Source organism: Dreissena polymorpha, chromosome 6, assembly GCF_020536995.1.
Source record: "Dreissena polymorpha isolate Duluth1 chromosome 6, UMN_Dpol_1.0, whole genome shotgun sequence".
NCBI classification, from domain to species: domain Eukaryota; kingdom Metazoa; phylum Mollusca; class Bivalvia; order Myida; family Dreissenidae; genus Dreissena; species Dreissena polymorpha.
In genome coordinates, this window is record NC_068360.1 from 26,034,175 (window position 1) to 26,056,409 (window position 22,235).

Below are 22,235 nucleotides of genomic sequence, written 5' to 3' on the forward strand. Positions count from 1 at the left end.
GAAAGCGATTGCCAAACATCGCGACACAGCGACAAAGCACGAGAAACAACACATATACACCAAACCAGCACAAAAGCATGAATAACATTTAATTTACAACACATCTGTCACCAAACATTATTTAAAGACTCGTGTTTAATTAAAGAGATTATTAAAACGGTGCAATTAGAAATAAGTCTAAAAAAGCTTTTTGCTCCAGCACAATTAAACTATACATTAATACATACTTTTTTCACGGGTGTGCGCATATGTTAATAAAAATTGTTAGCATTATTATTCACAATCTTAATAAACAGTCAGATTAACCTTTATTAGTTTTTTCCATTAAATATTATAATTTAAGCATATATTATGCAGTATTGATCTCGATTCATGGTAAATCTAGTAATATTCAATCCCAGCCTTGTTTGCGTTTTGTTGCAGCATTGTTAAAAGTGGGAAACCAACATGACGGTTTCAAGAAGCATCGTCTTCTGACACATTAGGTAAGACGGCCACACCAGTCAGACAAGCATGAAAGAAGCTACTGGTTATTGACACAGAACCACGAAAGGAAAAAAATAAATCTTGAAAATTAAATTAATTCCATGTAGATTAACAATATTTTATTGTATTACCAGTTAACAACAATAGTAACAAAACATTGTTTTCATTCAATTCAGCACATTATAAATAACACTGGCTGCTATAGATATCAATTACAAAAAATGAATATCTTACACACACTATAGTAAGATTAACTTTAATTTACAGGGAACAGATAATAAACCGTTTCTAAACCAGGTTAACTGCTCAACCAAATATAGTGTGTACCCTTCATACATTTTTACAAGTAAATTTCCATGGTTACTTTGTCGGTTAAACTTCGTGTATTAAACAGTCGTGTCTCGTGTTCGTTACTTACTCACAAAACTGTACACACTGCTAACAAACGCTGGTTCTTTTAATTGGTATCAATGCTTGTGCGTTTTATTTTAAGTAATGTTCTCAGTATCTGAGATTGAACAATCTGATATAGCTATATTGCGACCTTAATTTCCGAAATTACTGTCTCATCATTGTCTCATACTTTGTTATCAGGCGCGGCTCCTATTAATGGAAAATCTGGTTTCACAAGGATACCACTATCACAAACGTGGTTAATGGTCTTTTTGTGGTACATACTTTTTGCAATGCTGGAAGAGGCTAAAGTAAAAGCTTTCGCCTTTGAATGACTGTAAGTCTTTCACTAATAATTGATTGCCTAAACACAATTCTTCCATATGGTAAGACTGTGTTTCTCATTTGTCGTTAGCAGCCAATACAGCATTGTAACACTGGACACGGGTGTATATTTCTATTTTCCGAGCCCCTTAATGTGTCTCATACTGACATGTCACAGGTTGTCACTATGCTTACTTAAAATGACACAATTTACATTAAGATTTGGCTGGAATTTCAAGAGAACCACACGCTCTTACTTGAAATAATACATTGTCTACATGATTGCAACCGAAAATAGATAAGATTTATGTAGAATTACTTCATATTATGTCTGCTTTTAGATGTTCCGCATCTGGTTATGTTTGCCTTAACAGCTAAACCAGCCGAAAACAACGCACTGAAACAACAACATGCAAGCTGTTCATGCAACTATGCACCAACAAATGGCTTACAGAATTCTCAGAAATGAAGAATTAACGAGAGTGAACAGTACACTTAAGTAAGAGACAAAACAACATTGAAGTCTAAGGGCTCTGTAAATGACCAACTGAATTCTATACAATCTCTAAAACTATTAATGTAAAAACATCTCTCAGTACTACACACACCTTGTTTGTTTGAAACTTTTCAATTTTCTTGTCCGAAATATTAATGATTGTCCATTTTATGAAACGTTTGAGTATTTAAAATATGAAATTGGAAGATCAACTGTAGAAAAGACTCAAATTAAGACTGAACCTGCAGTTTCAGGAAATTGCGAATCTGTTCAACTTCAGCCCAAGAGATACATTTGCTCTATTCGGGAACGGGATAAGCCACGTTTTACAGATTTAGTTCAGAAGTGATAAGGCCACCTAGAGACATAATAGTTCATAAAATGCCCCCCCCCCCCCCCCCCAAAAAAAAAAGCACAAAGAGGACTTTCTGGACATACTACTATTACTTGATTGCATTGATTAAATCTGGAAAGACCATCATTATTGCGGTAATATAATCGATAAAGACCGCTTTTTTATTTTCCCGATTTCGCTTGATGATTTTCAATTGTAAGTACATTAATTGAAAGAAATCTCAGCCAGAGGTGTTATCGTAAATGTTTTAATACGACGCAAACAATTATTGTTGAGTTTATGAAAATATTTTATTGCCATTAACTGCAAACAAGTCCCTTTAAAGCACGAACATCATTTTTCTGATGTTACAGATCATATTTTGCAAATCAGTATGTGCTTAGAAGCCTTAGGTACGGTATGGAAATACAACCGCTGCCTGTTGCAGCAGACGACAAATGGAAATATAACCACCACATTTGACTGTTTATAGTTCACCACTGGTGCACTGCATAGGGTTTATGTGACTAAAAGTGTTTAACAGCTTGTTAGACGAGATTGGCCAGTCTAGTGTTTATCATTGAAATCTGTACATATTGGCTGCTTTCAGGGAAAACGGGGCTTAATGCATGTCAAATAAGATAAGGCTGTGATTACTGATTAGCCTGTGCAATGCGCACAAGGTAATCAAGGACGACATTTTACAACAGCGAACACCTACAGTGCCTTCAGCGCTTTGATTATTTAACAATTTACAGACTTGAACGATTTAACAATGCGCTACTATTTCAAGTTTAAGTGTTATAACCTCGACTCACAATGTCACGTGGGCTCTTCATGGTATAAGAGACGATTTTGCACAAAATGTTGCCATAATGAATTCATAATGTGCAAAGATTGCTTGCGTGATTCATGCATTTTAAACCCGCAAATTGAGATATCGACTCACTTTAACGATTACCCATAACTCGATTTAACTCAAAACGTTAAACGCTGCTTTACTACCGCACATGTTTAAGTATTTATAGATAAACTGACTCCTTTTTTGCCGCAAAACATACGCTTGTTAAAGTATTGAGTAATACACTGAACAACGTTGGACGAAACATTTGAATTGAACAATGGCGGAAATACCTGACACAGTTAGGGAACGTCACGTCAAATTGAAGACGGATATAGTAGCAGAATTTGTGACGGGCAGCGATGAATATAATGCTTTTGTGGAAGCATTTAAAGCACAAGGGATACCAAAAGGGAAACTGGGCAATGCCAAATCGCTTTTTGACAAGTTCACATTATTGGAGAGTTCTGGAAAACTGGCACCAGGAAATTATGATGCATTGATAAACATAGCTAGCGTAAGCAATTGTTTAGATATCGTTACGTTAATTAGGACGGCGGACGCGGACATAAAGTCAATGTTGCCGGATTGTCCGAAAGGTAATAATTTAAGAGTCAGACCTTCGCCATTTGTGAATGTGTGCTTCTGTAAGCGTTCAACATTCCTTCAATTACTGAATATTAATCTATCTATACTATATTATGTATACATGCACTGAATATTAATAACTCAGACATTAGTATGCAATAGATCGCTTGATGCAGGTTATAAGAAAAGATGTATGTGGTTTCATGAAAAAGATTCACATGTTAGTTTTTCACTTCCTTTGTGTGTTCATCTAAATTCAGATTTCCGTTATTCTATTTATAAGTTTTTAAATATAACTTGTAACACACGTCCAACCACACACACATACATATATAGCGAAACATTCACTGCATGGGAACATTTTAACGCGCATTTAGCTATTGACGGTTTACATGTTTATGTTCTTGTCAAGCATTGGATAACTTCTCGATAAGCACTTAATCGCTTACTTCATTTACTCATTCGGAAGGAATGTTAATAATACTTTTGGTTTCGTAGTACTCAAATTTTGGTTTCGAATTCAGCTTACATAATTAATCATTCTGCATTTGCACTATTGTGCATATTTAATGTTCAACAATATTACTCTGTTTACGCCAAACGACAGATGATGAACTCGTTTGCACTGAGTTTAGGTACAAAGGTTTAAACGAAGAAGGCCAATTGCTTTATCAAAATTATCATAACGAATACGATATTGTTCAACATTAAGTTTTAAATCATAATAACCTTGTGACACTTGATATTTTGCACACACTGTAAATTGTTAGCGGTACCTACTCCATATGATTGTCATTTAGAACACAACACTTCCAAATGAAAAACGATACAGGTTTATATCAATGTTTTAGAAGTCTACATATAATGTAGTACAGTAAACTTAAAAATAGATAAAAAAGAAAACAATCATTCGCAACAGTGATGTTATTTGCTATTCTAAAATATTTAAATACATGTACGCTCGAATGCTACAATATATGAACATAATTATATTAATAACAGTATAAAGGACACACCCTTTGTTAATGTACATGAATATAGACACGCATGCATCAATCTCAAATTTCGGCGCAGAAGTCAACACAATTTATATACTGGCATGACCAGATTGGCAAACTTGGTATGATGGAAACAACAAAAGCTAATTTAAAACAAGAAACCGTCGGAGACGGATGATGCTCCCCAAAGGTTTGTTTTGTCACAATATTGCACTATATATTCAGATAAAAGGAAACGTCTTGAGGGGCATAACTTTGGACAAAATAATACGATGGATGGTTTAGCAACTTAAAAATTTCAAAAGGCCATAACTCTGCTAATAAATCATCTAACCAGAACCCACAAATAACGTGCGCATCTCCTCAAGGTAGTTAAGCTTCCCATAAAGCTTCATTGTATTCCAGTCAGTAGTTGGGGAGAAAAAGCCCGGACAAGAATTGCACTATATGTACAGTTTATAGAAAATTTCAAAGGGCCGTAACTCTGTGAAAAATCACCCGACCATAATCGACTGATAATATGCACATCTCCTGTTGGTAGTGAAGCTTCCCATAAAGTTTCGTTTAATTCCCATAATAAGTTGCTGAGAAATAGCTCGGACAAGAATTGAACTATATGTACAATGGAAAATTTAAAAGGGCCATTACTCTGTGAAAAATCATCCGACAAAAACCGGCTGATAATATGCACATCTCCTCTTGGTAGTGAAGCTTCCCATAAAGTTTCATTGAATTCCAGTCATTAGTTGCTGAGAAATAGCCCGGACAAGAATTGCACTATATGTACAGTGAATGGAACATTTCAAAGGGCCATAACTCTGTGAAAAATCACCCGACCCGAACTGGCCGATAATATGCACATCTCCTTTTGGTAGTGAAGCTTCCCATAAAGTTTCATTGAATTCCGGTCATTAGTTGCTCAGAAATAGCCCGGACAAGAATTGCACTATATGTACAGTTAATGGAAAATTTCAAAGGGCCATAACTCTGTGAAAAATCATCGACCAGAACCGGATGATAATATGCACATCTCCTCTTGGCAGTGAAGCTTTCCATAAAGTTTCATTGAATTTCGGTCATTAATTGCCGAGAAATAGCCCGGACAAAAATTGTGCACGGACGGATGGACACACGCACGGACAGACGAAGCGGCGACTATATGCTCCCCCCCCCCAAAAAAAAAAAAAAATAAAACAAATAAAAATTGGGGGGGCATAAAAAGCAAATAGGAAGAACTGTGGGCAACAAAACAACAAATTATTTATTCGTCGTTTTGTTCGCACAGATATTTCGGGTCCCAGCACATCAAATGGTACACGTACAAACAAGAGAGCTGCCGAGGACCCGCCTTGTCGTCTTGGAGGTATATTGATATCCATACATACCTGAATGGTGATCATGAATTTATATTCTATTTTATTAGTTTTTAATTTGAATTGCTTTGCTATGATTTTTTATTATTTACGCCTGTTTTTGTGTGATTAATTCTGGGCTAAGTATGCGGGCAAGGAAGTAATCCAACCGGTTTTAACCCTATTTTGTATTGCCAATTCGTCACTTTCCGTGCATGAAATACTACCAGATTATCAACATTGCAACAATGCCAAGTCAAACTAACTTGAGCATAACCCATTTAAAAGGTTACCAAACATATTACAGTCAATAATGCGCCCAGATATTATTTCGACAGGTTACATCGTATTCGGACACATACTATGAATGTACATTTACTTTGGTGTTCATTTTAAATGACGATTCAATGCCTTGTATAATTTAATGGTTATCTTTTTTGCAGAACCAAAGAAAAATCGGGTGTCGTCACTGGAAAGTACGTAACTGTTTAACTTAAGTTATTAGATTAGCATCCACGCCTTCTCTCAAAAGTAAAAGAAAACAGTTCGATGTTCTTTTAACATTTTTACAGGCATAGATTTCATCCAATATCTTAAAAAATTCCGTTAAGAGAACGAACAGTCATTGAAGTTTACATTTAACAGTTACTGTATTATTCTACGAACTGTATCAATGAACATTTTAACAAAAGCAAGGAGAGAGGTCTGGTTAATATACTCCTCGTTAATATGTATTTTAATATATGAACAATACAATTGGACTTGATGATCCTTTTGATCATGTCACAGCTGATGAAGAGGACCCAATAAGGACTCGTGACCTAAAAGGACGTAGTTGCTATGACTATAAAGATAGGCGTGGCTATCTTTTGATAATCAACTACACGAATGGACGAAACGGTAAGCAATAACTGATAATCAATCGTATTTTCATAATTCAGCAAAAACCACACTGGTTGCAACTATGGCAAAAAAACAACAACAACACTTAATAAAAATACAAACACAATCTGATAAAATAAGTTAGTATGTATTCACTAACACTGTTAATTAAAATAACTATCACGCTATCATAACTACTAATTGCCTTATAATACCCACAGCTGCAGATCATGATGTGAAGGCGTTGAAAAGCTTCTTCAGAGACGAGGTCCACTTCGAGGTGGATGTCAACGACAAAGATCTATCCCTAGCCGAACTGAATGAGTATCTCGAGGCAGCTAAAAACAAACTCAATGGTGTACTAGGCAAAAACATATACTGCTTTATATGCGCAATCATGGGGCATGGGAATCAAGTACGCGTAATTTGCTTATTTTTTTGTTTACATGCTTTCCTATTCGACATACATATATAGTTGCATTAATTTTACTTTTTCGTCACATGCGTTTCCATCATTAATAGAGTTTTTGTCAAGAATACGGTTTTACAAATTGTTGTACTATTAAAGAACTAACATTCATATGCAATTTAAGTTTTATTGTGTGGTTGTTAAATCGGTATTAATAAATTGCGATTTCGGTAAATCTGACTATAGCCATATCTATAATTTCATTAGTTTGATTGTATAATGCAATATTTAACGTTCTGTGCATGAACTATGACTCTGTTTCTTAATTGTTTTCAGAATGGAATTGCAACCACTGACGACAAATTTAAATCCGCTGAAGACATTCGAATGGAATTTCGAAACGACACAATTCCAAATTACACAGGTATTTGCCCTCTGACGGCCAGGTAGCTTTCCCAATTCTAACGTTATGTAATTTTTAAATATTGCTTGTGATTACATACGGTTACAAAGGTGATGATATGCGAACACATATTTTGATGTCTATGTTTTTAACGGATGCCTCCACATAAAGAATATACTGGTGCAATCATAGCTCATATTAAATAGCTGAGGCCATTGCAAACAACGTGATGATTGTCGATTAAAGTATGAGTGTTATTATAGATGAGTTTTACATTTATTTCGTATTTTTATTTGCGTGTTCTTGTAAACGATTGTAAACGATACCTAAAATGGTTGTATATGTAGAAAAAAGGCACTTATTTATATTAAATAAGTAAAAAGTTACAAGCTGCTCTTTCTGCTAGATATAAAAACTATTTCAGTTGTCATTGCGGTTGTTCGCTATTTAGATAACTCCTGTGAGGAGTTTCGATAAATGGAAAACGACCGTGAACTTAACACACCGAATTGATATATGAATTTTACAGGGCGGCCAAAAATCTTCCTGCTTCAAGCGTGTAGAGGATCAGTTCGCCAAGATGGCGTTGAAATCGATGAGGATGACGATAAAGCTGAAAATTCCGAAGCGGAAATTGACGAAGATGACATCATTAGTAAAGTGCCTCTTGACGCCGATACGCTTTTAGCCTTCTCGACGACACCAGGTAAGTTGTCGCCCTTCACATACATTCCTTAACTGCAGCAAATGTATGTTTCCGGAAATGCCCGGATTGGAGCACAGGGGATGTTTTATATAAAGTATAAAACGGATAAGTAACCTCGGATGTACAACAATTCTGAATGCAAATCGAATCGGAGGTGTATATGATCCAATATACATTCAGCAATCAATAATTGTTATGTTATAACCTACAAAATGTTTGATATATATTCCGAAATTATTCCAAACGGTTTGACAATTAACAGAATCGTGCGGTGTATTTTTTCTACATAGGCAGCCATCTTATCATTACGGGCTATCACAACGCATAATGTATTCGACAACTAGCGATATTAATGCACCCTCAAAATATTTACTATCAGAAATTACATGGAGGCTGCTATCTTTAGCAGAAAACTCCTCAAAAATATGTGAGGCTAGAGACCAGTTAAAAATGAAGTTTGAACAAAGTATTTGTTTTCGAACAGCTTAAATATATAACTTCTGATTTGATACCAACACATTAAAATTGTAGTTTAAAAATATGTTTTAAAGTACTTCTTGAAAACTATTTTTTGATAGAATGATCAGAGCTTGTGAGTTTTAAAAAGCAAACATAAACAATGCATAACACCCGAAATAATAAAAACTCATAGAGGCGTTATTTATGCTATTAAACAGGTTGTAAAAAGCTATCGAAAAAGTTCTTTTTGTCCTTTTCTGTCTTTTTTTTCGGGTTAAATGCTGTATAAAAGTGTCATTTTGATGCCATTAGACCCCAGAAACGGAGGCCATAGCAATCAATAGAATAGAATTCCTGACCTTTTAAATACCAATGTTGGATAAGAATTCTCAGTCTTTGGGCACACCTGCTGAGTTTGTCGGTGAGGATGGTGAATTCTTGCTCGGTTAGGTTCCAGCAATAATCAGTTTTAATTGAAGTTTTCTGAAAACTAGTTCAAATTAAATACAATTACAGTACATGCACTTTGGATAACATTGTTTATCTCATAATGATTAGGCAGGTTGCTATGGCGCCATCAAACCGTCAAGATCACATTTGCAGAAATTAATTCTAAATGGGGTCTAAGAGTCCCAACAGTGATATAAATGTTTCTTTAAAAAGTCAACAAGATATATTTGTCAGGTCGGAGAAAAAACACACCGCATTGGCTTATATACAAAAACGTTAGTAAGGAAAGTGCATTTATGTTTTTATGTATTCGTCAATGTACTGATTTTTTTCCCAACCTGACATGATACTGACAGAATCATGTGAGACCAATTTGTGGTTGTATAACGACATAACATAATTGCAATCGGATACAGTAATTTCGTTGAATTGATCCTTCTGTTCATAAAGACGTCTATACCGCCCATGCAATGGTAAAGGTCCTTTTCAACCATTGCATTGTAGGAACAAAATCAATTACAGCAAACGCGTTCAAAAAGTAAATGATAGTGATGGTACCAATTAATATATTATGATATAGATGAGTGACTTGTTGAGACGGATGCAAATATATGTAGAAATGAAACAGACAAGCAACATTGTATCATTGGTATGCATAAAAGGTATTGGATCGAGGAGCTCATTTTGCTACCTGTATACGTGTCTTCCTATTTATTGCCTCTAAATAAATCATTCCATAAAATGCAACTTTTGAAGGAGTCAATATGACACCATTGCAGTCATTCAATGCAATAAGTTTAAAATACCCGGTTTTCGAAAATCTTTCACCGAACTAATCTTAACTGAATTTCTTAAGGACCACAGTAATGCACATATATTTCTTCTTATGTAGATATTCACCATAACCAAGCTACTTGCCAATATATCATCAGGAAGGTACGGCCTTTACCTTTGAATAAATACCATAAAAAGTTATATGTGTTTTCTAGAAACATGTATAACAATGAAGTGTAAAGAATAGGGTTGTTTTCTTACTGCTTACATATACATCTTCGATTTGATACCAAACAAATCGTTTGAACTGTAGCTGGGAGCCATTCGATATACGATAAAGGATTTGTCAATAGCCAATCAAATAATCCATTGCGACGTGACAGATTGGCAGAGTTTTGAACAAAGTTCATGAAATTGTGAAGATCTTTGTATTATATGCTTACTTGGTTACGAGTACAGTAAGATTTGAGCGCACTTTTAATCAATTATTGTCTTTAAGATGATATATATCAATAAATATGTATTTTAGTCAGATTTATTCATTTATAGACTGAATTCGTGGTTATTAACCGTTGTCCGCATGTTCAATGTCGAGTTGTATACCTTGTATGTAAATTCATAGTACAGGGTCGAAACAATTTCTTGTGGTTTGAGGATCGATATCTGAAAACAAATTGTCGGTCGGGTTAATTGGTTGGATGCAATAGTCATGGGATCACTACAATCAGAGCATATTATTCTTTTTCAAAGGATACAAGTCCTTTCGGAAGACAGGCGGTACAAGCTTCCGGGGTTCTTGGTTTATTCAAAGCTGCGTACAGGTGTTTCAAGAGTATTACAAATCAGACCACTTGGAGGACATGTTGATCACTGTCAGAGAACGCGTGGCGGAGTTAGAGCGCCCAGACGACGGGAAGAAACAGATGCCATGCGTCTGGAGCACGCTGACTCGGCGTTTGTACCTTACAAAGAGCTGATTCAATAAATATAAGTAACCTTCGAATTCGCTTACTCGACTTCCATAATAAATTCCAAGATAGCAAAGAAGTAATCTAGTTTCTGATGCTCAAGTTAATGGTAGTTACATTGTATTACTTATTGAAGTAAGTTTGACCTGGATTATGCGATTTTAGGCGCTACTTTAGATTGTTGAGTTATCGACCCTAAAATAAAGGCAAGTATATGGTAAATATGATCTTCATAAAAAGATCTAAACAACATAAAGAAACAACAGCAGCTTAAAGTTTTGCTCAGGAACGATTTATTGAAATATATGACCTAGAGCAAAGAGTATATGTATAGTAGTTTAACGTTGCCATAGCAATGATAGCAACCCGAGAAAGTCAGCTAAGGGTTTGTGAGGACGTCGTATTCTAACGGCAAAATTTGCTTTTCAAATGAAAAGAATTATATGACTTTACCAAAAGAAAGGTGGGAGTCAACCTTTGTTGTGCCATTGGCCACACCGACTAAAGATATTTTCATAGGCATTATTTCATTTGACATTCTAGCATTGTAAATAAAACTTAATCGGACATAATTAATGGTTTGTACGTATCGTGATTAAGTATGACATAATAGTTTCATTTCTTTGATATTTGTTGAATTGTTTCTATGTCAAACATGATCTCGCAGAATTTAATATTATTATTAAAGCCCATGTTTTTGATCATACTCATCCTCACCTGTTATTAATTACGATATCCAAAACTGCGTCCGTATTTTTAATTTCATCAAATAACGTTCGAATCCATACCTTTCATATAACTTGCATATTCGATTTTGTAAAGGGACTGTCAACCACGAATGACGAAAAAATAAAAGTTCTAAAAAACCGGGTTTTTTTAATTATTAGTTTATATTGATTAAAATTTCAAGACTGGTATATTACATTACTTGAAAAAAGTTCATGTTTTCAGTATATTCGGTAATAAAATTTCGCAAAGTGAAATCGAAAGTTCATCGCGAAAATAGGTGACATAACGATATACACACTATAAATAACGCAAGTAGATTGATCATTTGATATATAAAATATATGCAATTCACAACGCATGCACAATTTGCATTGCTGGGTTTACCACGTGACGATGATGATCAATCTACTGGCGTCATTTAGAGTTAACTGGTAGTTACCTGGTAGACATAACCAGTAAAATTTAATATCGAATATACTGAAAATATGAAAACTTAACAACTTTTTGCAAGTAATGTAATATACCAGTCGTGATATTTTAATCAATATAAACTAATAATTGTAAAAAATACGGTATTTTACAACTTTTCTTTTCTTCGTCGTCGTGGTTGACAGTCCCTTTTAAGCGTTGCAATCAAATTGTACATATATGTAAATGATTGACTTACATAAAAGACGTCATGTCACTTTTGTGTTTGTGTTATGATGTTCAAAAACATCGTTGTATTGCATATGGTGTACACCACGTGGCAGGAGATCAAAATAATCGAAACTAAAAGTGGCAAGGGTTACAGTTGACGAGAGCATTGTGTCATTTTTGACAGAGATTCCGGACAGGCTCGGATAATGCATATGTTCTGTTAAAATTAATTTAATCATCACAAACATTTATTCAATTATAAGTATAAATATTATCATCCGCGATTGAACAGATTTGTTTCATTAATGTTTACAAAGTGACGTCTTGCACCAGACGCCGGCTTCTTCACGATTGCGGCTCAACCCAGGACATTTAAACCGACAGATAGTCCATGTATATCCTTGAGGATGATTTTGCTTAATGTTGAAATAAACTTGAGTGTACTCGCATTTTCAAAGGCATAGCTATTATTGTAATTTCGTGTGTACCGATACATGTATAGTCACCGTTTACAATGGATTTGAGGTATTTAACATCATTAATTTACAATGGATTTTAGGTATTTAACATCATTAAGAAAGGTGTAAATGAATTACATTTATATAGTTTTGGGTTCATTTTTAATACAAAGTCTCATGTATGATAATCGTGGCCGATCAACAGAATTCGTTGGTCTAGAGTTTTTAAGTCGTATTTTGACTTGTTTCACATCTGAATGCCAATTTGCAAATGAATATTTTAAATAGAATGCGTTTCTTAGAAGACCTTGAATTAATACGCGTTTTTGAAAACTACAGTTAAACTAAATTTTTCTCCGAAATTGACACATTGACAATACAATAGTACAGTAAGTATTATAAGCGAAATGTTGATACAGACACGTATAAGACTATAAGTAGCAGCGCCGAAAATCGGGTTTATGTGTCTTTTGAACAAATCTACAAGAAGTGGATATTTCCAAGGATCTGCATACTTTAATGCTATATAATACTACACAACAACGATTTTTCAAGCCGTTCATCACATGATAATTAAACATTCGTCGAGGACAAATGCTAAAATTCTAGTTATCAATTGGGGCTTACTGGCTGAAAATTTCTCCAACATAATATTGCTGTTGATAAAGACCTATTTTGGCAATTACTTGGGTATGACAGCGACGCCGAAAAGAAAATAAAGAAAGAAATATTCCTTTGTGCATGTCATGTGGTAGGAAAACTGTATTGTTTACTATAAATTGTTTTACCGAAAGGTTGAAGACCACATAATACTATGACAGTTGGCGGTACATCTTCATCATCCGGCGAATAGCCCGTAAAGAGATGGATGTAAAACAGTGGACTTTGATTCGCGTAGAGTTCTTTTTTATATACCGCATTATCTATCTTTTTTATTATTTAATCATTGCGGCGTGGAATGTTCTTTAAGAATGTGTATGGTTAGGAGAGTCTCTTTGCACAATAGTTTGAGTTTATTTTTTGTTAAAGTTTTTGCTTTTAAATTGAATTTGTTAAGGAAATCTTTTAGTATATTGTGACCTATATATCTGTTGGTTACATAAACAAATATTGTCATATACATAAACACAAAAAGTATGCTTTTGAATATTTTTGGCTTGGATGTTGGCAAAAAAACAACATATTTATTTCAATTTTAAACAACATGTATGTGATTGTTGTACAAATAAAATGGCACGATGATATATCAAACTAAAGTCGATGTCATTAATATAAACATAATAAAATCATACACAACACAGAAAAATAACACACTTGGTAAACCATGAAAGTATAAAATTGCTATGTGAACAGTTTGCTCTTATAGGCCTTATATGTAAATAAACTTTAGTCGCGTTCTTAGAAAACTGGGCATAATGCATGTGCGTAAAGTGTCGTTCCAGATTAGCCTGTGTAGTCCGCACAGGCTAATCAGGGAAGATACTTTCCGCCTAAATTGGATTTTTGCTCAGAAAAGACTTCATTTAAACGAAAAATGTCATAAAAGCGGACTGCACAGGCTAATCTGGGGCGACACTTTACGCACATGCATTATGCCCAGTTTTCTCAGAACACGACTCACTTGTAAATTATATCACAACTGTCAGCAATATTGCTGCGGATGATGGAAATACACCTTCTCATTAACATAAAAAATTAATTGACAGAAAAGAGACAACGCTAACGTTCCAGCTTGTTGCGCTGCTGTATAAGATAAAGCTTCCGGCCACTAGGGATGCTGGGTAAACGTGTTCGGTTAAGATCGGTTTGTTCGTCTCTTGTCTCCGGAGTAACATTCGTATTCCGTCCGGAAATTGGCGTAAGAACCCGTTTTAGATCGTTTTTGTCCGAATTGAGAATCCCGAATAAATCTGTGCTGTTTAAACTTGACGGACGAGTACCGGCTTCCGGTCGACGTTTAAAAAGATTGCTATGAGAACGGTGAAGGCTGTTGGACCTAAACAGACTTTGCCTGGGGGTTAATTCTTCTCTCAACTCATCCTGGTAACTAGGCGTGTTGTCACGTGACATGTACGGTCCTTCAAAAAGTTTATTCTCCGGAATCGGGGAACCAAGCTTTTGTCTCATCAGGAGGCGCGATGCGTTTCTAGAATGCGGAGTGTTTGTTCGCGAAATGAGGTGGTCATCCTCCATGAGTCGCATCAGGCCGATCTGGTTCTTGATCTGCTTCGCGTTCGCGCCTCCCTCACTCACCAGGATCCTGCAACATTCCGCCATCTGCAGTTTGACGCTCAGTTCAAGTGCGGTGAGACCGTTCCTGTTGCGCAATTCTAGATCCGCCGGGCTTTTCATGGACGTTGAGTTCACCAGTAACCTCAACGCCGGTATATTGTTGCCCATTATCGCGTGCATTATCGCCGTTTCGCCCTCCGAATCGCGAACGTTGGCGTCGCAATACTTGCAGCGGCCAAGGAGCCGCACTATGTCGATTTTATCGACGTCCATGGCCGCAAACATGAGCGCCGTACGCCCGTTATAGTCCGATGCGTTGACGTCACATCCTTGACGTAATAACAGTCGCACGATCTGCGTTCTAGCGTCGTCTTTCGCTTCACAGACGGCATATATGAGCGGTGTCTTTCCGTCGTGACATCGCGACTCTATGACATCACGATTTCCTTTTACACATTCGTTAACTGGGCGTAATCCGCCCTCAGATATTAGGTTGAAGACGTTCATCGCGTATTTAAAAGCCTTCAGCGGTCAATGAAGTTATCTTGGCGTTCGAACATTTCCTGCGCTTGAATTATTCACAAATTTACTTTGAATTGCAATGCAGAATCATTGCAGAATTTATTTACAATAGTGGTTTGAGGTAAAAGCTCGGCACTTTATAACTATTTTGCATTATTTCGCATTACTCTAGACAGTGTTTGAGCACGACTACTAACCAAGTTTCGCTCGATATGAACGAAGTGCAAAGAGAAAAACTTCGAGATCGTGTTCACTCGAAATAGTTCCTGATATCCATATATTTTGCATTCGTGTTGTTCACATTGATGTAATTACACATCAAAGATACTTTTTCCAGGTTCTTGTGCGTATGTTTGTATTGCTCGTTACACGAATGATATTTCTCCGATCACGTTCATTATCAAGCAGTTTAAGTCTCACCGGCACGTAACGCCTTCATACATGTAACATACAAAATAAGTTCCTTTTTAGAATGTTCTTCAAATGCAACCAGCAAGCACATTAATAGGTACATACATGTGCAAAATAAAAGTGTTCTGCATTTGTCTTTTGTTAAATTAATCGATTCTTGGCAAATGAATCTGGCGTTTGTAATCATTGCATGATCGAAAGGCTAATTTGAAAAGTAGTTATTAAAGGACCTTAGTCGCAATTTATAAACTTACTAGCTCGTGGTATATAAGTGCTCGTTTTACGGAGCATTGCTTATAAGATGCTCTGATAACACGATTGAATACAGTTTATTTGTATGTAATCATTTATCACAGTTAAATAATGTATACATAAATAATAATTAGAAAATGTAAATTTCCTCCAAAAAACAACTTTGAATTCGTTATATCATCCTCACATCTGGTTGTCATTTGTTTGAACAATAATGTTTCTTTCCACTAAATCGACCAACTTTTATTATTGATTACGAACCCAAACTTTGTTGGGTATTGCAGGCTGAGTTTCGATAATTTTTGCTCATCATACTCGCAAAATTAACGTTTACATATAAAGAAAGGTACGTTATTTTGTAAGATTCGTTTCATATAGCACATTTTTAAAGTGGTAAATAACGTGCTTTTAGTTTAAAAAGTATTAAAAAGTTTGAGATATATGAAAGTGGAACATAGTTAATCGTTTGGCTTAGCTTATTAAACTTGATTATTCGATGCTTTTCGGTGGTTATAAGGAAATATAAGAGCACTACAAATGATAATTCACTGTTTCAAACAGTTTTTGACGAAATCAGGTCATTATTGAAGCGAAATTCTTCAGCTAAGCTCTTTAACAATGTAAATAAACGGTGAAAAGGCATACAATAAAAAGAAAAATGTGTTGAAATTGGTTGAAGCACAATTTTAATTCATTCGTGATAATATAAAAAAATATTTGTACTAGTGGCTGCGCTATTCGTGAAAATATTATTTTCTATGATAACTCGCTAATAAAAATCGATATTCCACCGATTCCAAAAATATCCTCTATTTTATTAAGAGATTATCTGTCGCAATTTGAGTCTCAGGAAAAAACAAACAAACACAAAACAGCAAATCACCTTTTACACAAATGAAGTATGTTAGTATGAGTCAAAACCCTTTAATAAACTTTCAATCAAACGTCTGTATATTTATGACGGATTACCGAGTGAACGGCCAATATTTTCATTTACACTGTATTGCACACACGGATTAAGGCCTTAATCGCTGATAGTTTAACCGTCGGTTAAGTTTCGGTATTTAAAATGCAATATTCAAGTTATGGATTTGGAAATAAGCAATAACATGTAACACTCATTTATGAATTATCGGACAAAAAATATCGCCCTCACATCCCACTTCTCAAAACTAAACGAATATTACATGTTAAAAGATGGAGGTACGCAATATCATATGCTCGAAAATATGTATGTACAATTTAATCACTTTTTTTAATTAGACTCGAAAATCCGACGAACGGACGGAGTGACAATGGAAAATCGATTTCACAAGTTTGCCCAGCCCCATTTGACAGTGAGGATATAATAACTGCTAGACCCTTTAAATTTGCCGTTTGTTTATTCAAACTTTCAGTGTAACCTTCACATTGGTTTCCAATTACTGCAACGTTTTAAATAATTGCATTTTGCAAGATATCATGACTGCGTGTTTGGGAGGATATAATCGAGCACACTATATCATAGTCTCGAGTGTCGGTGCCCGGAAAGAGAAAGGTCCGAACACGGGCTGTACTGGGGAGTTGAGGGGGACGACTGCACTACGGGCGAATCTGGGTAAGACGTCGGCACGATCGCCGCCTCCTGCGATTCGATAGTCACTGTGGTGGTCGCCGGAGTGCTAGACAATCCGGATTGCGCGTCTGAATTACTTGTTATGTTTGACGTCGCCGTCGTCGCTGACGCACTCAGCGCACTCATTGTCGTGGTGTTCGCCATGGACGCCTCGGAGGTACGGCGGAGTGCGTCGACAATGGCGTCGAGCGGCTGTGGATTCTTCTGAAGCATTTCGCTGAAGGCATTTTTCACGCTGGCCTTCTTCAAGCCATGTTGAAATTCCATCGCCTGCGAATACGAATTATTTATAGAAATAACCGTTTTCTGCGCATTGTATCGGCCAAACGTCACCATTTTTTACAAACGTTGAGGATTTCACTTTATAATGTTATTTCAACTTAAATACAACGAAAATTTCTTCAACTTGCACGAGCACACACTTAAATAATACATGTAGCAATGATGTCAAGTGACTTTGAGTATGTTTACTACATTTTTCTTTTTACACTGAAAATATTGTGACGCACAATGCATGTGTGCAATATTCAAGAGCATTTGACCACGGGAAGCGAGAGGCTCACCTTGTTGTACGTGAGCAGCTCTATGTACTGGAGCGTCCGAACTTTCTGCCGGATGTGCTGCAGGAGCGCCTTGGCTTCCGGGAGCGACCGAATGTGGCTGTAGCGCCTGTAGAGCGCCGTCGCCTTCTGACGAGCTTCCATGTCGAAACCCTCGGGTACTTAGTAACAGAAAAAGGTACCCCTTTGAGAATAATAATAATGGCTTTCATGATTTTCCCCAACAAAAGACACTTTTATTTATAAAAAAACTCCATGTCGGATGTAACGCCGTAGCTAAATGTAACTTTGTATTGATGTTCGCTATTCAAAAGTATTGCTTGTTAATCAATTTCACCAGATAACAATTTCAAAGCAATGCTATTGTAAGAAGACAAGCCATTAGTTTGAAGTCTACTTTTTGTGTGTACACACCATAGGGAGACGTTAGACGCGAAGTGGGTCCTGTCAATCCTTCTCATTACATACAAGATCAGGGTGCAGGATCACGTGACTTTATGGGGTTCACATATGGATGTTAATTTAAACACACCGGTAAGTGGTGCTTTGTTTTTTCAAATAACTTTTTAAAACAAAGATTTTCAACTAGTGCATAAAAGAAAGTTATATGCGGCTTATGGCAATTTGTAAAAAAAGCAACATCAGAATTGTTTTATTTAATAAGCCGGTGTTTTTAGCCAAATATTCGATGTTTACAGCAACTCATAAACACGGTTATGCTGCACGCAACGTGAAATTTTGGCACCGATTTCAGACGAATTCAATAACAAATTTTTTCATCTTGAGATATCGGCAAAACTGCAAGAAAAACTTGTTTTATGCACAAAAGATTATCGCAAACATATTTAAATATTTGCCAAAATAAAGTTCTGTGTGGTGTGTTTTCATTCTGTCCAGCCCGCGTGTAAAGCCCATTGATTATGCACCCTAAAGATACTTTCGATTGCAGAACAATGATACATAGTCAGTTTTTTCATTGAAGGATAATCGGACGTGAGTGTTTCTTTACCCTAGCACGACCGACTTAAAACTATACCGACCTAAACTTGTGTACATTCCATGTCGAGTTTTTGATCATTTTTACTGAATTCGATCATTTTTTATTAAATTAAGTGCGACAATTGTTGCTACATTCATATTTGCTAAATTAACGTCAAATTTACAAAAAAAAATAATCTTAAATAGCAAGTTTAATGGATATGTGAATATTTCTGCATGTTGTTGCAATTCAATCAATGGTTCAATATTTTAAGGCCAATTAAAACATGATACATGTTATTATGTTCCGAAGTTTACATTATGTATTTCTTTAATGAATTTTGAATGCTATAGAAGCAATAACGAAAAAAGCTCACATTAACACCGCATAAAAATTCTACTGAAACAGAGGGCATCAAAACGTTCAACGGTTTGAACATGATTCTACCTTGACTTGCGAGATATTTAAGCTCGCATTTTTTCATCAGGGCGTCGTGTTTCAATGCTTCAGTGTCCACCTTGGCCCTGGCTATAAGGTCGATGACGTGGCGAATCTCCTTCTCCATACATATGACTTCATTCTGTTGGCGCTTCAAGCGATCTCTTTGCTTTCTGCAAAATAGTTTAAATCGTTGTTGCTTGTTATTATTTTCTGATAAAAACAGCAAAATTCCATTAGCAATCTAAACAATATATATAATGGACTAACATTCAATACGATAAAAACAAATATAATAATTACATAAAAACGCAATAAGTGTTTGTTCATTTGCGAATATTATTTTCGGTTGTTCAGTAGAAAAATGCATGTACACATGACATTTACACTGTTGGAAAATACCTATTAGTATGTGCCGATTCATTCATATGAATGAACAACTACTACCACTCCCACTACCACTACCGCCACCACTACCAACACCGCCATCACCGCCGTCGCCACCGCCACCACCACCACCAAAACCACCACCACCACTACTACTACTCCACCACCACTACTACTAGTATTTTATTATTAGTAGTTTTATTTTATTATCGAACAACCGAAATTAAAAGCGACGAATATCATGTTTCAGTTGAACATAATAGAAAGAGTAGACATACAGCATTACGTTGTGTCTGGGGATGTTGCCGTATGTATAAGAAAAAAAACTACGTCACAATGATGACAACTAATTCCATAATATGACTTGATTTAATAAGCGGGGATATACTACTTGAACAACTGTAAACGGACACAGAAATTCGGGAAAAGGTGATCATCACTTGTGCTTTATAATAAATTAAGTCAGGCGAGTAATAAGCGCAGTTACATTTGGACCGCGGATGATAAGGGTATTTTAAAATTTAAATGTCAGAGTGATTCTTAAATTGAATAAAGACAATGCGTTAAAAAATCGAATTAATCAGTTGTAGATATTTTGAATCTATGTGATTTGTCTAAGTTATATAGCTCGAAACTATAAATATTATTATTATTACTACTATTATTGATTCTGTTGTCGTTATTTTTAAATACATGTTCACCTTCCCCAGCGAACAGAAACACTAAATTAATTCAATTTTAAGACAATACAAACATGCAAACTCCCATATTTTAAACTAAATTGCTAGGCCTACTAATAAATACTTACCTTAACTTTTCTAATTTCGACATCATTCTGGTATTCTTGTCTATTAAAATCAGTGTTTTGTTATCTAATCTAAAAGACTCTGTTTCGTCTTCCGTGCTGGAGGACGATGTCATATCCGTAGACTCCCGTTCTGTCTCCGCTTCCGTTACCTCTTCCGCAAAGGAAGGCTTGTAAGGCCCGTAAACGTCGTCTTCGGAAGTGGACTGTCGATTCAATTGTTTCCTTGAATTTTTAGACTTTATCTTGTCCATAGAATATGGTGGTTGTCGAATCTCAACCTCGAAGTCGCCATCGTTGTCCAGTCTTAATTTGGACTCAACAAGGTTTTGGGTATCTTGTTCCGTTTCCTTTACGTCTTCATTTTCTATTTTATGTGATTTTCGCCGCATTAGCTTCCGAAATATCGACATTTTATTGAGTGTATCAGCCGATGTTTTTAACAATAAAATACAGTGGACAAATGAAAACATTGACAGTCTTTGTCATGACGCTGTTTCGTTTTCACGTCTAATACGTCTTCTGGACGTCTTACGTCATGATATTATGTGCACGGGAAAATTCCCGCTATAATGACGTAGGAACTACGTGGTCCTATATTACACATGTAATTACAGCACATGTTCATTATAATATTTATTTGACATTGATGTGTGTTAGTCGCTTGTCATTCTTTGATTCTTTTTATGCATACAATAAGAATTGTCAAATAGATATCTTCATAACCATGCGCTAACTTCTTGTTATTGAACTATTGATATGCACATCATTTTTTTCGGGAATTAAATTGTATTCTTATATTGCAGTTAACGTTTAATTTCTCTCGTGTTTTTTTTGTTCCTAGATTTTACATATTTAATCAAATATTATCTAATAAGTTTTTGTTGCAACAAACGGTTAAACTGAAATTTATTCACTTGATATCAAAGAAGAACTGGATTGCTTCTATGGTGCTATATTATACAAGGTCCAAATGCAGTCTGACGCTTGTTTTCAATATTCACATTTAACGGAATAATTATATATTTCTTAAAATGCAGTATAAAAGCTTTGGGTTTTATTAGGTTTTAACGACGCATTTAAACCAATCCATCTTTGTTTGATGCTTGGAACACATTAAAAGTCGTAAATGCAATATGTCATATTTACCTTTACAGAACCTTTACACAGAATGTTGATACAAGTGTATCGATTGTTTTCTATTGTCTTGTTTGGTGAAAACAACAAAAACAAAAACACACACAACAATTTGGTTTTATTTGTTTCGGTCATGCGGTTTTTTGTTGTTGATAGAAATGCATGATTAAAAAGACCGCCAGTTCATTGACGGGTCCCGTAATAACCA

At 35.6% G+C, this 22,235-nt stretch overlaps 3 protein-coding genes across 3 annotated transcripts; 1 reads left to right on the forward strand and 2 right to left on the reverse strand.

The window, feature by feature from the left end:
- The first annotated feature begins 2,919 nt into the window (after positions 1–2,919).
- LOC127834536 (caspase-7-like) lies at positions 2,920–12,277 on the forward strand. The gene is made up of 8 exons (XM_052360438.1): positions 2,920–3,473; positions 5,746–5,823; positions 6,256–6,288; positions 6,602–6,712; positions 6,916–7,109; positions 7,440–7,527; positions 8,036–8,212; positions 10,646–12,277. Exons 1-8 carry the CDS (start codon positions 3,155–3,157, stop codon positions 10,870–10,872), a joined length of 1,227 nt encoding a protein of 408 aa, XP_052216398.1. The 5' UTR covers positions 2,920–3,154; the 3' UTR covers positions 10,873–12,277.
- Positions 12,278–14,408: 2,131 nt separating this feature from the next.
- Positions 14,409–15,428, reverse strand: LOC127835538 (uncharacterized). Its single transcript, XM_052361973.1, has one exon. The coding sequence runs from the start codon at positions 15,426–15,428 to the stop codon at positions 14,409–14,411; it is 1,020 nt and encodes a 339-aa protein (XP_052217933.1).
- Positions 15,429–17,607: 2,179 nt separating this feature from the next.
- On the reverse strand, positions 17,608–21,282 carry LOC127835539 (uncharacterized). Its single transcript, XM_052361974.1, has 4 exons — positions 20,894–21,282; positions 19,708–19,871; positions 18,285–18,442; positions 17,608–17,991 (listed from the first exon to the last, which is right to left on the reverse strand). Exons 1-4 carry the CDS (start codon positions 21,280–21,282, stop codon positions 17,608–17,610), a joined length of 1,095 nt encoding a protein of 364 aa, XP_052217934.1.
- Positions 21,283–22,235: the final 953 nt, after the last annotated feature.